The sequence below is a fragment of the Marmota flaviventris genome, chromosome 16 (assembly GCF_047511675.1).
Source record: "Marmota flaviventris isolate mMarFla1 chromosome 16, mMarFla1.hap1, whole genome shotgun sequence".
Taxonomy (NCBI): Eukaryota; Metazoa; Chordata; class Mammalia; order Rodentia; family Sciuridae; genus Marmota; species Marmota flaviventris.
The window spans coordinates 44,874,452-44,887,594 of record NC_092513.1 but is presented as its reverse complement, the minus strand read 5'-3'; the positions used below and the strand labels follow the sequence as shown (position 1 = coordinate 44,887,594).

Sequence of the window (13,143 nt, the reverse complement as noted above, 5' to 3'; positions counted from 1 at the left end):
ACCACTGAGCTATATCCCAAGCCCTTTTGTTTTTTATTTTGAGACAGGGTCTCACTAAGTTTCTTAGGGCCTCACTGAGGTCCCAAGAGGCCTCAAACTTGTGATTCTCCTGCATCAACCTACTGAGTTACTAGGATTTGTGCAAAACCATACCTAGCAAAATGTTTTATGTTTGGTGATAATACTGTTTTCATATACTGATGGTTATCCCCAAATATTTACTATTATTAAGATATTAAGTGAGAGAATGTTCACCTCTTAAAGATTCCACTAACACACTACTACATCAATTACCTTCCATAGTGTAAAATAACAACTATTAAATTTATTGATATAATTTAAAAATTAATTGAAAAGGTCAGATTTCTTAAAAAAAAAAAAAAACTTTACCTAGAAGGTATAAAGGATACATTTCTATTAGACAACAGGAATACATTTTAAAGAATAAAAGTGATGTTCCTAAGTAAAAATTTAAAATTAAGTTCCCTTGGGATAGGGATGTGGCTCAGTGGTACAGTGCTTGTCCAGCATGCACAGGGCCCCAGGATTAATTCCTAACATCACCCCCCCAAAAAGAAAAACTCTTAAATTTTCAGTACCATAACTACTTATAAACACTCTGAAACAACTGGACCCGACACAAAATGCAAAAAATAAGGACTGACTGAAGTAATCAGTTGGTCAATTTAGAAAATGCTTAACTGCCATAACAGCTTAAAAATGCATTCTCATATGTTACCAGAATGAAAAAGGAAGAGGATCTGGACATAGAGGTCCAAAAGTGATTCAGACCATTGATTCATATCTGTTTGACGCCCCCCTACACCAGAAAAAATATATATGGTATGTTTGTGTATGTCTGCAAATAAAGTTGGAAAAAGCAATATACACAAACACATTGCCAGTGAAAAATCTTTGGGTGGTAGAAATATGATATTCACTCACTTATCTCAACATATTTGTTTTCTAATTTTTTATAATGCATATACTTTTTTCATAAAATAGTTTTTGGGGTTTTTTGATACCAGGGAATGAATCCAGGGGTGTTAACCACTGAGCAACATCCCCAGCACTTTGTTTGTATTCTTATTTAAAGACAGGGTCTCACAGTGTTTCTTAGGACCCCGCTAAATTACTGAGGCTGGCTTTGAACTCATAATCCTCCTGCCTCAGCCACTGGAATAATAGGTGTGCGCCACCATGTCTGGCAAAATATTTCCTTTTTTTTAATAAGGTATTGATTCTTTTTCTTTTTACATATTTATTTTTTAGTTGTAGTTGGACACAATACCTTTATTTTATTTATTTTTATGTGGTGCTGAGGATAGAACCCAGGGCTTCGCACACGCTAGGCAAGCACTCTACCACTGAGCCACAACCCCAGCCCCCAAAATAGTTCTTTTAATTAAAAAAAAAAAAAAAATAGTGCTTCAGGCAAAGTTATCACATCTGAAGGAAGTATTTAATTAAAATTAGCCTATTAATTCTTTTTTTTTTAGTTTTCGGCGGACACAACATCTTTGTTTGTATGTGGTGCTGAGGATCGAACCCGGGCCACACGCATGCCAGGCGAGCGCGCTACCACTTGAGCCACATCCCCAGCCCCTATTAATTCTTAAATAGTTGTAATTTTTAACACATCTCATACTTTCCTTTTTCTTTTTCTAATTATGAAAATTGAGAATATATTTTAAAGTTGGTAAGAGGAAATTTTTTCTTTTTACTCACAAACCAACCCTGACAACTTAAATAAGAATATCTAAAGAACATAAGAATAAAATTAAATCCATCAAGGATGGGTTGAAGCAGGATGCAGTGGTGCACACCTATAATCCCAGGGACTTTGTTTCAGGCCAGGCTTAGCAACTTAGTACAGTACTAAGCAATTTAGCGAGACCCTGTCTCAAAATAAAAAAGGATTGAGGATGTAGGTCAGTGGTAAAGCCCGCCTCAACTTAATTTCTAATACAAAAAATTAAATTAAATTACAAACTAGGTTTGGTAGCCCATGCCCATTTCCCAGCTACTAAGGCAAATGAAACAGAAAACTAAGCCCAAGAATTCAGGCTCACCCTATGCAACACAAGGAGTCCCTGGTTCTGAAAAAGAAAGTTGTGAAATTCATCAAAGGGCAGAATTTAAGATTCTAGCCTAAATCAATTTAAGCCCCATTTGCATCAAGCATATGTGAAAATGAGGTCTATTTCAATATACAGAGAACAAAGGAAATGATCATATGCTCCTGCAAAAGTTGAAAATATACAAAATAATACAGTATAAATTTTTGCTGACTTGAGTTAAAAAAGTTAATTCTCACTCTGAACATCTACTACTCATGACATGTGCTGCTGGGTCCAATAAGAAACTAAATCTGGTGATCTGATGCTTTGACACAGGCCTATAAATCCAGTGAGTTGGAGGCTGAGGCAGGAGAATCACAAATTCAAGGTTAGTATCAGCACTTAGCAAGGCCCTTAGCAATTTAGTGAGACCCAGTCTTAAAATAAGTAAATGAATTAAAAGGGGTGGAGATGTGGTTAAATGGCCCTGGATTCAATTCCCAATACAAAAAAAAAAAAAGAAAAGAAAGAAATTAAATTGTCCTATGCCATAAAATCCATTGGCCATATTTTGGGTTCTTTAAAGCCAAAGGTAAAAATAATTATTCTAATCAAGGCCTCCCAAGTTGAATCAATCCATATAAAATGCAAAATGGACAACTGATTAGAAAATTTAAAAATCTAATACTCAGATCTTGGTTTCTAAATATCATCCTACAAAAAAGAACTAGGCTTAGAGAAATTGGTGATTCCAGACTTCTACAGGAAAAAGGATGGGATAAAACTAGAACATTTTGTGGTACAACAAAATAAGAAAATTCTCAAAAAATAATGGAGAAATGTCAAGAATACAGAGGGGCTCCCAGTGGCTGAATCTGGAACAGTTAAAAGAATAGTATTATTAATGTAATAAATTACAACCTAGAGAAAACAACAAAAATGTGCAAGTCCTTTCAGATATAAATAAAGGAATGAATTGGGGGAGAGAAGGGAAAATATCTTTCTCAAGTAGGATTCCAAAAAATACAGAAGGAATGATGGGTCTAGTTAGCATTTGACAATGACTATAATAATAACTACAACAGGAAAAAAATCACTGGGAGATGCTAAAATTAATGTGTAAAAGTAGGATCAGAGCATATGTGTCTCAAAGTATTTTCCCATCAAGATACATATAAATTACAAAGGAAAAAAACAATAACTTTATGGTAGAGAAAATAGTAGCCACCACCTTAAGTCAAAGTTATCACCAATATTGGGACAAACTAAGAATGGACTGAGAAGGACAGAATATTGTGTCTGTGGTACTACTGGCAAAGTACATAGTGTGAGTTTAATCCTGAAGAAACAGCAGTCAAATCCTAAAAGAAATACAGTCCACAAAATAACTGGTCTGTATTCTTCAACATCAATTTCAAGAGAGAAAGGAATAATTCTAGATTAAAGTATAATGACAAGACAAAGGAACAGTTCCAAATTAAAGTATTAAGATAAGACATGCAAACTAAATGCAACATCTGATCCTGCATTGGACCCTGGACCAAGAAAAAAAAACACTAATGGGACAACTGGCAAAATCTGAAAAGGTGATAAAGACTGAATAATAGTAGAGATCTCTTTTCAGAGTGATGAAAAAATGTTTATAAAATAAGGCAGTGGTGATGGTGGTACAACCTATGAATATACTGAAAGCCACCGAATTGTATACTCTGAAAACTTGCATGTTAAAGGATGTAAAACATATTTCAATAAAGCTCTCAGGTATATGTTTAAAAAAAAAAAAAGACTGAATAATAGTATTATATTCTTGATTTTGACAATTACATTCTGGCAATTTAAAAATACATTTTTGTTTTTAGGAAACACTGAGATTACTCAAAGTAAGAAGAGAGACTCACATCTATACTTATTCTCAAATGTTCCAGAAAAAAACACTATGATAAAAAAATGAAAGAGCAAATAGGCCAATGTTATCATTTGAGGAATTTCAGTGAATATCACACAGAAATTTCTTGTGGTTTTTTCTTTTTTTGTACCAAGGATTAAATCACTGAGCCACATCCCCAGCCCTTTTACTTTTTTATTTTGAGACAAGGTCTCACTAATTTGTTTAGGGCCTTGCTAAGTTGTTGAGGCTGGCTTTGAACCTGTAATCCTCCTGCCTCAGCCTTGCTAGCTGCTAAGATTACAGGCATGCACCATACCTTCCCGCACCCCCACCCCACCACCCCTGTGCTATCTTTGAACCTTCATTAAGCGTGAAAATTATTTCAAAATAATGTTTTATTTAAAAAGACACCACTTTTCACCAATCACATGTACAAAAATATTTAAAAGATGGCTAATACTCACTGCAGGCAGGTATGGTTTAAAACCAGGACTCTGAAAACCTGATTAGGGAAAGCAAACCAATACCATCTCTTTGTGGGTAATCTGGCAATTTAGCATGGTCTTTGACCCAGTAATTCCATTAAAAAAACTGTAACCTACAGCTAGGGATGCAGGTCAGGGTACAGCACTTGCCTAGCAGGTACAAGGTCCTGGGTTTAAGCCACAGCACCACAAAAAATAAAACTATCACCTACAAAAATATTTGAACAACAATATTGGGCTGGGGATGTGGCTCAAGCGGTACCGCGCTCGCCTGGCATGTGTGCGGCCCGGGTTCGATCCTCAGCACCACATACAAACAAAGATGTTGTATCCGCTGAAAATTAAAAAATAAATATTAAAAAAAAACAATATTTATCCGTGTATGTTTACATAGATATGAATGCAACATGTAAATGTACAGCAAAGTTTTTGGAAGGATACATACTAAAGCATTAAAAATAGTCAATTGTGGAAGGGAGGGAAATAAGGCTGGGAATAAAAAGATTACTTATGTTCTCTGTTTTTATACTTTGATTTTTTAATTTTTTAAAAATTTTTTACAATAGCAGGGATTGAACCTACAGCCTTGCACATGCTAAACAAGTATTCTACCATAAAGCTATCCTCCTAACCCCCAGGCCTTTCACTTTATTTCAAGATAGAGTCTAATTACGTCAGCCTTGAACTTGTGATCCTCCCGCCTCTGCCTCTACCTGTAGAGTAGTTGGGATTAGAGGTGTGCACCATCAAATCTGGATGATTTTGTTTTTACAAAAACAAAATACAACTTTTTGATTTCAAAATAGTTCTACACAAAGAAGAAAAAGTAACAAAGACCTGAAATTAATATGTAGTGAATCAAACGACAACCAAGAGACCAGCACAAAAGGAAAAGCAAGCCAGCCAGAGGTTGCTGGGAATGTCTGCCTGGGAATAGACTAGTAAGATTACTAAGAAAGACAGATGTGCCCCACAAAATGGTCTCAATAAGATATCCAAAAGCTGTGTTGTCCAATACAGCAGTACTAGACAAAATGAAATGTGGCTAATACAAAATGAGATGTGTCATTACAGTAATATACACAATGGATTTTCAATACTTAGTATGAATAAAACAATATAAAATATCTCATTAATACTTTTTATGCTGATTACATAATGAAATTACATTTTGGAAATAATGAGTTTAAATATATTATTAATATTCATTTCACCTTTTTCTTTTTATTTATATACTGCATCCACAAGAATATTTTATATCACATATGTGGCCTACATTTAAATATCTACTAGACAATGCTACTCCAGAGATGTTTGATAAAATATTCAACTTATTCTATCATCAGTTTCAATTAGGATACACCATTTACTTCAGATATCATTTCAAATTTAAAAAGTGTGGTTCTCATAAACAGTAACCAATTATTTATTAAACATAGGCTTTGCTTTCTCATCTATATCACAGAAGCAAATAAACATACTACATAGATCAATATCTAACTTTTCCATAGATCGATCAATACACAGATATGAATTCATTATTTATAAAACAGGGTAAGAAGTGTAAAAAAAAATTGATACCCACCTCCCTCACAAAGAAAGTTTTCTTTTGTAAAATACCAAGAAAGACATGGAAACTTGTACACCGAGGTTCATAGCAGTATTATAAACCACCCAAATGTCTATCACTGACAAATAACGTACAGTGGAAAAACATTTGGCAATAAAAATGAAGTTCTGATATGTGCTTCAACATGGATGAACCTTGAAAACATTTTACCATGTGAAAAAACTCAGTCAGAACACACTACATATTGTCTGGATCCAATAGGCAAATCTAAAATCTATAAAAATAGCAAGTAGATCTGGAGTTCAAAGATTAGAGAGGAGGATGGGAAATGACTGCCACAGGGCATAAGAATTCTTTCTGGGATGATGAAAACTTTCTAAAATTGACTGCATAACTCTACAAAATATTTTAAAAACACTGAACTTTACACTTTAAAATAGTTATAATTCAACCTGTTTTAAATGAAAAAGTAAAAAAAAAAAATACACACACAGAAAAATGAATACAAAAAATGTTTCTTATCAATCTTACTGAGAACACTCTGAAGTCTTTCCTTTATTCTGATAGTCCATTATACACTGAATAAGATGGTTATTTTCATCCAACATCTGAAATAAAATTAGAAAAAGTTTATTGTAAAGTCTGTCAAGTAAAATAAAAAACTAGAAAATTTGAGGGAGGGCATTAATAAATACTGCTTATAAAAGAACATTAAAGTGCACCCCCTAACAATATATTGCTACCCAGAAACGACTATTATATATTCTAAAATCATTTAAGCAAACATGAAAACACAAAAAACATAATTCTCTTAAAAATACTTTGTTAATGTTGCTACCTGCTGCTATATTTTAAAATTCATTTTAATAACAAATTATAAAGGGGATTAGTGAATCAGCTTACATAAAATTTCATTACACACTAAAGAAATCTCTTTCATAAAAGTATGCAATACCCAGTTCATATGGACAATGTATTAAACAAGTGATATTTCTTCCTTCAGATTTCTAGAAATACTTTATTTATTTAGAAACTGAATTCATTTAGGTCTTTTCCTACACCTACTATGGTTTACCACAAAAAAACTATTTTATACCTTTGGAATGATATCATACTTAATCAATAATTTTAAATATCCCTATTCTAAGTATTCTCCCTCTGTATTATTAACTGAAGCCCCCAGAAAGGAAAATTTAGGTTTCTTTTATATTCAAACATTTAATTACCTCTGCTATCTGTAAAAGTAGTTTTAGCGAGTTAGGACTAAAATTTAAGAGTCCAAGTTGGCTTTGCATCATTCTACAGCTTTGTAATAGTAAGGAGAAAGTCTGTCCTTATTATACAGAATTAAGTAAATACGTGAAAATTTCAGTTCAAGAGGCTTGATGAGGTAGTGGCTAGCTTCCAAGTTCTATACCAGTATGATTTTATGATTCTCCAAATATGTATAATAAAGTACAAAGATTTCTATACATGTATATTAATACACACCTGTGAGATTACCAGATATATGTTGTCTCAAAACTTTTTTAAAAATAGCAATTTATTCTTCTTGTAACAATTCTAAGCCATCTTGGCTTTGAAAGTTAAATAAGTCACACTCTTTGAAAGAGTACTAATTATGGCAATTAAAGGTCAGTTAGTTTTAGTGCCAACTTTGCTATCCTGAACAAACCACTTAAGTTTCCAGGAGCTTTGAGATCAAGGAACAAGAGACGTTCCTTATACACCTGTCCCAGTCTTCCAGAATTCAATGAAAGAACAATGCTACAATCGCTATCTAAATAACTTACATTTTTTTTTCATTAAAAAAGACCCATTTAACATTACATGTGCTGGGCACAATGGTACATGCCTGTACTCCCAGCGGCTCAAGAGGCTGAGGCAGGAGGAATGACAGTTCAAAGCCAGCCTCAGCAATTTACCAAAGCCCTAACTAATTCAAGGAGACCCTGTCTCTAAATAAATATGAAAAAGGTGCTGTGGCTCAGTGGTTAAACACCCCTGGGTTTAATCCCTGGTACCAAAATAAATAAATAACATTAGCTGTGACTTTTTTCCTGTATCTTCATCATAATCTTCCCTTGCTGAGGGGGAAAAAACTGTCTAACAAGATTGTAATAAATACAATTCCTGGATGCCAAAAAAAAACTTGCACTTAATGTCTCAACATCCTAATCCAAACTCCAGTTTAGTGAATTCACAACGTATCTTCTCCAGTATATTCGTCAATCTAACAAACTTGACATTAAAATATGTCTCATATATAATATCAATTCGACATTAAAGATGAAGCACTGAGTTTGGAATTCATTTTTCTCCTCTCATGTCACGATAATCAGCATCCTCTAAATTAATTATCCATGATAAACAGCCTGAGACTTACATAAGAAAAACTTTGTAGGAACAAAGAAAAATTCCAGAGTTTTTTAGAGTCCAAAAATAAGACAGAACTCCTCCAGAAACATGTTTTGTGTGCATGTGTACTTGACGCCGTTTGCCAGGCTGCAGGCTTAGTCCAGCGCACTACACGAAAACACTGCTTTTCCAGGCACTAACAAGCCGGTTTGTTCATGAGATAAAGCAACAGTTGGGCAAATGTCAAATGCCACACCACAAAGAATCTGACAGTAAACAGAAACCGATTAACATATTCTACGGGCACACAATGGTTCCCTGAGTGGCATTAAAAGTTGACTTTTCTTCTGTTTTCATCCTTGCTCCAGTGCAGAAAAGAAAATGGAAATATTTCATATAAACTGCTAAAATTAGCAAGTAACTTTTCCAAGTTCAGCCCACTACAATTTACAAAGCTGCCTTGCTCCGTAGGCAACAACAGGGAGGAGGATAATACAGAATCTTTGTGTCCCCAACTGGCAGTAATACCGCAGCGACTGCGGTAGCTTTTCTGAGGAGGACGCAGCCCCTTGTGTTTTTATCACGACTTATGTAATTGGTCAGGAGTGTCTCCACCACCGGATTGCAAGCTCCAGGAGAGCGGGGTTCACTGCTCACCACAGTAACCCCAAAGCTTGCAACAGGCACTCCAGAAATATTTGCTGCAGATATAAATGTACAAGGGGTGATCCAGAAGGCAGAAAGGGGCCCTAGGATGACCCCCAAAGGCCATGGAGTTCTTCCTCGTCTGCCCGCAAAGACTCTATTAAGGTTCTCAAGTTCTCCAGAGAGATCCCCAACTCCGCGGGAGTTTACAGGGTTCCGACTCGCCCTCCGCGCGGGGCGACCTGAGGTCGGGTCCGCACCAGGCAGCCGCGGCGCGCGGGGCGGGGCGGAGCAACGCCAAAGTAACTCTGAGCAACGCGCGGGGCCGCAGGCTCCAACACACTGCCCTTCCCCGCGCGGGCGCACGCGCCCCGCCGTCCAAACGCCGCCCCATCCCTAGAGAAATCGGGCGACGGTTGCGTGGGCTTTTGTGCCTCTAAGAGCCTAAACGCGCGGAAGACTCCGTGAAAGAAAAAAACCGGTTCGCCCTCTTCAGCCTCCCACTCAGGCACAGCCCGCGGCTTGGGTTCCCATAGACTGCCGCTTCCCAGCAGGCCCGCCTCCGCCTCCCCCTCCGCCCCCGGCCGGGCCGATTCCCGCCCGGCCCTGCCCTCGGGGTCTCTCGCAAAGACGGGATGAGCCTGGCATCCCCAGCCCCGCGAGCTTTCACCTTCTGGATCGCGGCGGGTGTGATCTCCCCCTTGCCTCGCTGACGCGGGGCTGCGAACGCCACAGACATGTTGCCGCCGTCACCACTATCGGCAAGTCCCGAGCGCTCCGGGTGAACGGCAAACTGGGGGAAAGACGCCGGCCTCTCGGGCGGAACTACCTCGGGAATGCGGGGAGGGGGGATGCTCCAGTGCCGAGCAAACAACCAACTGGTCTGATCTCAACGAGGAACTCCGGGTCGTGGAAATCTTGTTTCTGTGCGGTTTTTAGAAACCACAGCTCCGAAAGAACTTCTCCATTCTTGAATGCCCTGGAGCACACCCGACCTTTTCTGGTAGGCACCCCCGTTCCTTTGTGCTAATGGTAGAGCCGCGCCACAGTCCTCCCTCCGCTTCAGCGATTCAGGAAATGGTCCCGCCGCCGCGGGAGAGGGAGAGGCAGGGGCAGCCCCTGTCACAGGAAATGCGAGCGGCCCGAGCCGGCCCGCCCCTTTCGCGCGGGTGCTGCTCGCCGCCCTCCCCGGCGCCCTGAAGCAGCCTCAGAAGTGCGTTTCGTGCGCTGTTATAGATCTAGTTCAGTTTTTCCAACTTCATCGTTACCCTTCCTTGAGAAGAAGCGGCGGCCCTGAGTTGTCCGGGCAGCCGGGAGAGGGGAGGAGGACGGTCTGGACTCGGGAGTTCGTGCGGACCCGTGGAGCATCTGCCGAGATGAGCCAGAGGTGGAAGAACTTGGTGAACGCGGATTCGCTGATTTAAATGGCTCGGTTACGCCCCAAAAGTGCACCTCCGAGTCCACAGCTTCGCTCGCACGCCGAGCCGTGTCTAACAATTAAAAAGTAATGCTGACCCAAAATTGGGACACCAAGGCTGTGTCCGGTACTGGGGGGCAGTCAGCCAACACGGCTAGCAGAGAAGTGGGTCGATTTCATCTAATTTGGGATTAAGCTTTGAAAGCACGGTCGCTCTTCTCGTTTCCAGTGATATACTTAGTGGTTTGTCAAGTACGCCCAAGCGGCTAGGCTTCAAGTCAGTGTGAAGGGGAAAAAGTTTTCGAATGAGTGAAGAACACAAGCAAATGTGGGTAATGTGTTGCTGTGGATTTTTAAATTATTCTGTAAATCTAGACTAACATACAACAAAAAATAAAAGTTTATATAAAATGTTACCCGACGTTGAGACTCAAAATTCAATATTTATAAATAAAATAGAAAAATAAAAGAGACATTTTTAAATTTTGTTTCAAATAAATTGTTTTGCGTAAGTTCAGTTTCATTCATTCAGCAAATTTGGGTGTGTCGTCTTTGCCAGGCTTTATGCTAGGTACCGGTAGACACAACTGAAAGAGTTGGACAGGGAACCACTGCTCAATGATTTGTATTTGAATAAAGTTGACAGACCAAAAATGAAGTTAATATGCATATATGTGAAGCCCAAAGAAAGACTGGCAAACAAGAGAATGATGTAAGTTAAAGTGGGACATCTTTATAAAGAGAGCAGGGAGCACTAGGGATTGCACCCAAACACTCCATCACTGAACTACCTCCTTAGTCCTTTTATGTTTTTATTTTGAGACAGGGTTAGTTAATGAGGCTGGTCTTGAACTTGCCATCCTTCTGCCTCAGTCACCCTAGTCCTGGGATTACAGGTGTGCATCCCTGTGCCTGGCCTCCATTATATCTAAACTGAAACCTGAAAAAACTCAAGCCATTCCAAAAATAAAGGAAGGGAGTTTATACTGTCTCCCTTCGAATGGCAAATATTCTTCGGAATTCTAAGCCTTGAAGAAAACACTGTTATGTTTGTACTTTATGTATCAAACTGAATTGAAAAATAATCTATTGAATTCAGAATAGAAACTAATTCTTGCCTACCACCAGGCTGTGAGTCTAACATCTAGTATGTAAGGTCATGTTTTGTTTACACAAAAGTACCTTATTTAAGCCCAGAGTCCTGATGGCACATGCCTGTATTCCCATAAATGGGAGGCTGAGGCAGGAGGAATACAGCCTCAGTACATTGGCAAGGCCCTAAGCAATTTAGTGAAACTGCCTCAAAATCAAAAATAAAATGTCTGGGGTATGTAGCTCAATGGTAAATTGCTGAAGCTGGCTTTGAACCTGAGATCCTTCTGCCTCAACCCCCAGAGTCGCTAGAATTCCAGGCATGCTCCATCATGCCTGGCTGAAAAAACAAATCCTAAATACTCCAACTGCTCCAGTTACGTCCACTTGGCAGATAACATAGAAATCTTAAAAAGCAACAGGAACCAATGAGAACAGCTGTCTAACCAGTTAAAAAAAAAAAAAAATCCCCCAGTGGAACTCCCATTCTAGGAAGACACCCAGGGATAGGTACCATCTTTTTTTAAATTACAAATTCCCAACAATGGGGAAGGGAAATCCATTAAGAACAGGTTATGGGTCCTCCTGAGGTATTTTACTCCTTCATAGTAGCAGCCTAGGGCACTCATAGCACCCCATGCAGAAATAACCACAGTGATTCTATGTGAAGGATATAGAAATGACAACCCCCAAAACAGTGTAGCCTGGGAAGAGAGAAGGAGGAAGAAAACAACATATTAATAACATTGATCCTTTCCCAAAACATCCTTTCCCAGTGAAAGGACAATCCCTGGGAGGGGAACAAAACTTAACCAGTAACAAGACCATCCCTAGGAAGGAGATGTCCATCAGGCCTAAAAATGACAATCTCTGGGAAGGAGCCAAAACATTGATCCTTCCCCATATAAATCCTTTCCCAGTGACAGTACAATTAGACCCTGGAGGGTAAGAGATAAGTACTAAATGCTGAACTCTGAGCCCTCCATTCTTACCCAGTAAAAACAAATTTCAAATTCTCGCAAATGCTTCCTGAATGCCCAAACTGATATATTCTGTTAAGGTCTTCATTGGTTGAGTCATCTCCCAGTGTGTAACCTATATAAACACAGACCTCTGCTGTAATTGGGGACCATTTTTGGTCCAGAAAGCTGTGCTCTGATGCCTGACTGATAGACTCTGCTGCTGAATAAAGGCTTTGCTGAATTTGTGAGGTCTGCATCTGACCAGGTTATTTTGTGCTTACATTATGTATGCCTTAAAAATACAATCATTTTCTCAAATTCATCTTTATGTTCTTCTCTCCCTCTCTGCCATTGACATAGACTTAACTCCCCTGAACCCAGAAACTTGTTGGGACCTGACTCCCCAAAATTGGTTTCACCAATTTCATGAAGACCTGTCAATCTGGACTTTCCAGTGACATTATGGAGATGATTTCCCTCAAAAGTGCATCAGTTCCTTTTCTAGATTGTGAATCTTCAGATTGGTAATTCTGCCATTTTCATTTCAGTTCCTGAATTTCAGGGTCAACTCATGAAAAGTTGTTAAAACAACATGCTAAATGTAAAATATCAAACCTCAGTCCAAACTTTTCCTATTCAGAACATTAAATGAAGACTTCACTGGGT

At 38.6% G+C, this 13,143-nt stretch overlaps 1 protein-coding gene across 4 annotated transcripts in view; it reads right to left on the bottom strand.

Annotated features, from left to right (window-relative positions):
• Ss18 (SS18 subunit of BAF chromatin remodeling complex) overlaps positions 1-9,940 on the bottom strand; it is an 81,297-nt gene extending 71,357 nt beyond the window's left edge. For 2 of the 4 annotated variants that reach the window (XM_027935699.3, XM_027935700.3), the window contains exons 1-2: positions 9,677-9,821; positions 6,535-6,611 (exon numbers count right to left, since the gene is read on the bottom strand). In XM_027935699.3, coding sequence (XP_027791500.1) covers positions 6,535-6,611; positions 9,677-9,745 — 146 coding nt within the window. In that variant the 5' untranslated portion in view covers positions 9,746-9,821. Of the gene's footprint in view, positions 1-6,534; positions 6,612-9,676 lie in introns of all 4 variants that reach the window. The other 2 variants (XM_071602831.1, XM_027935701.3) reach the window with 2 other exon arrangements.
• Between the last annotated feature and the right edge of the window lie 3,203 nt (positions 9,941-13,143).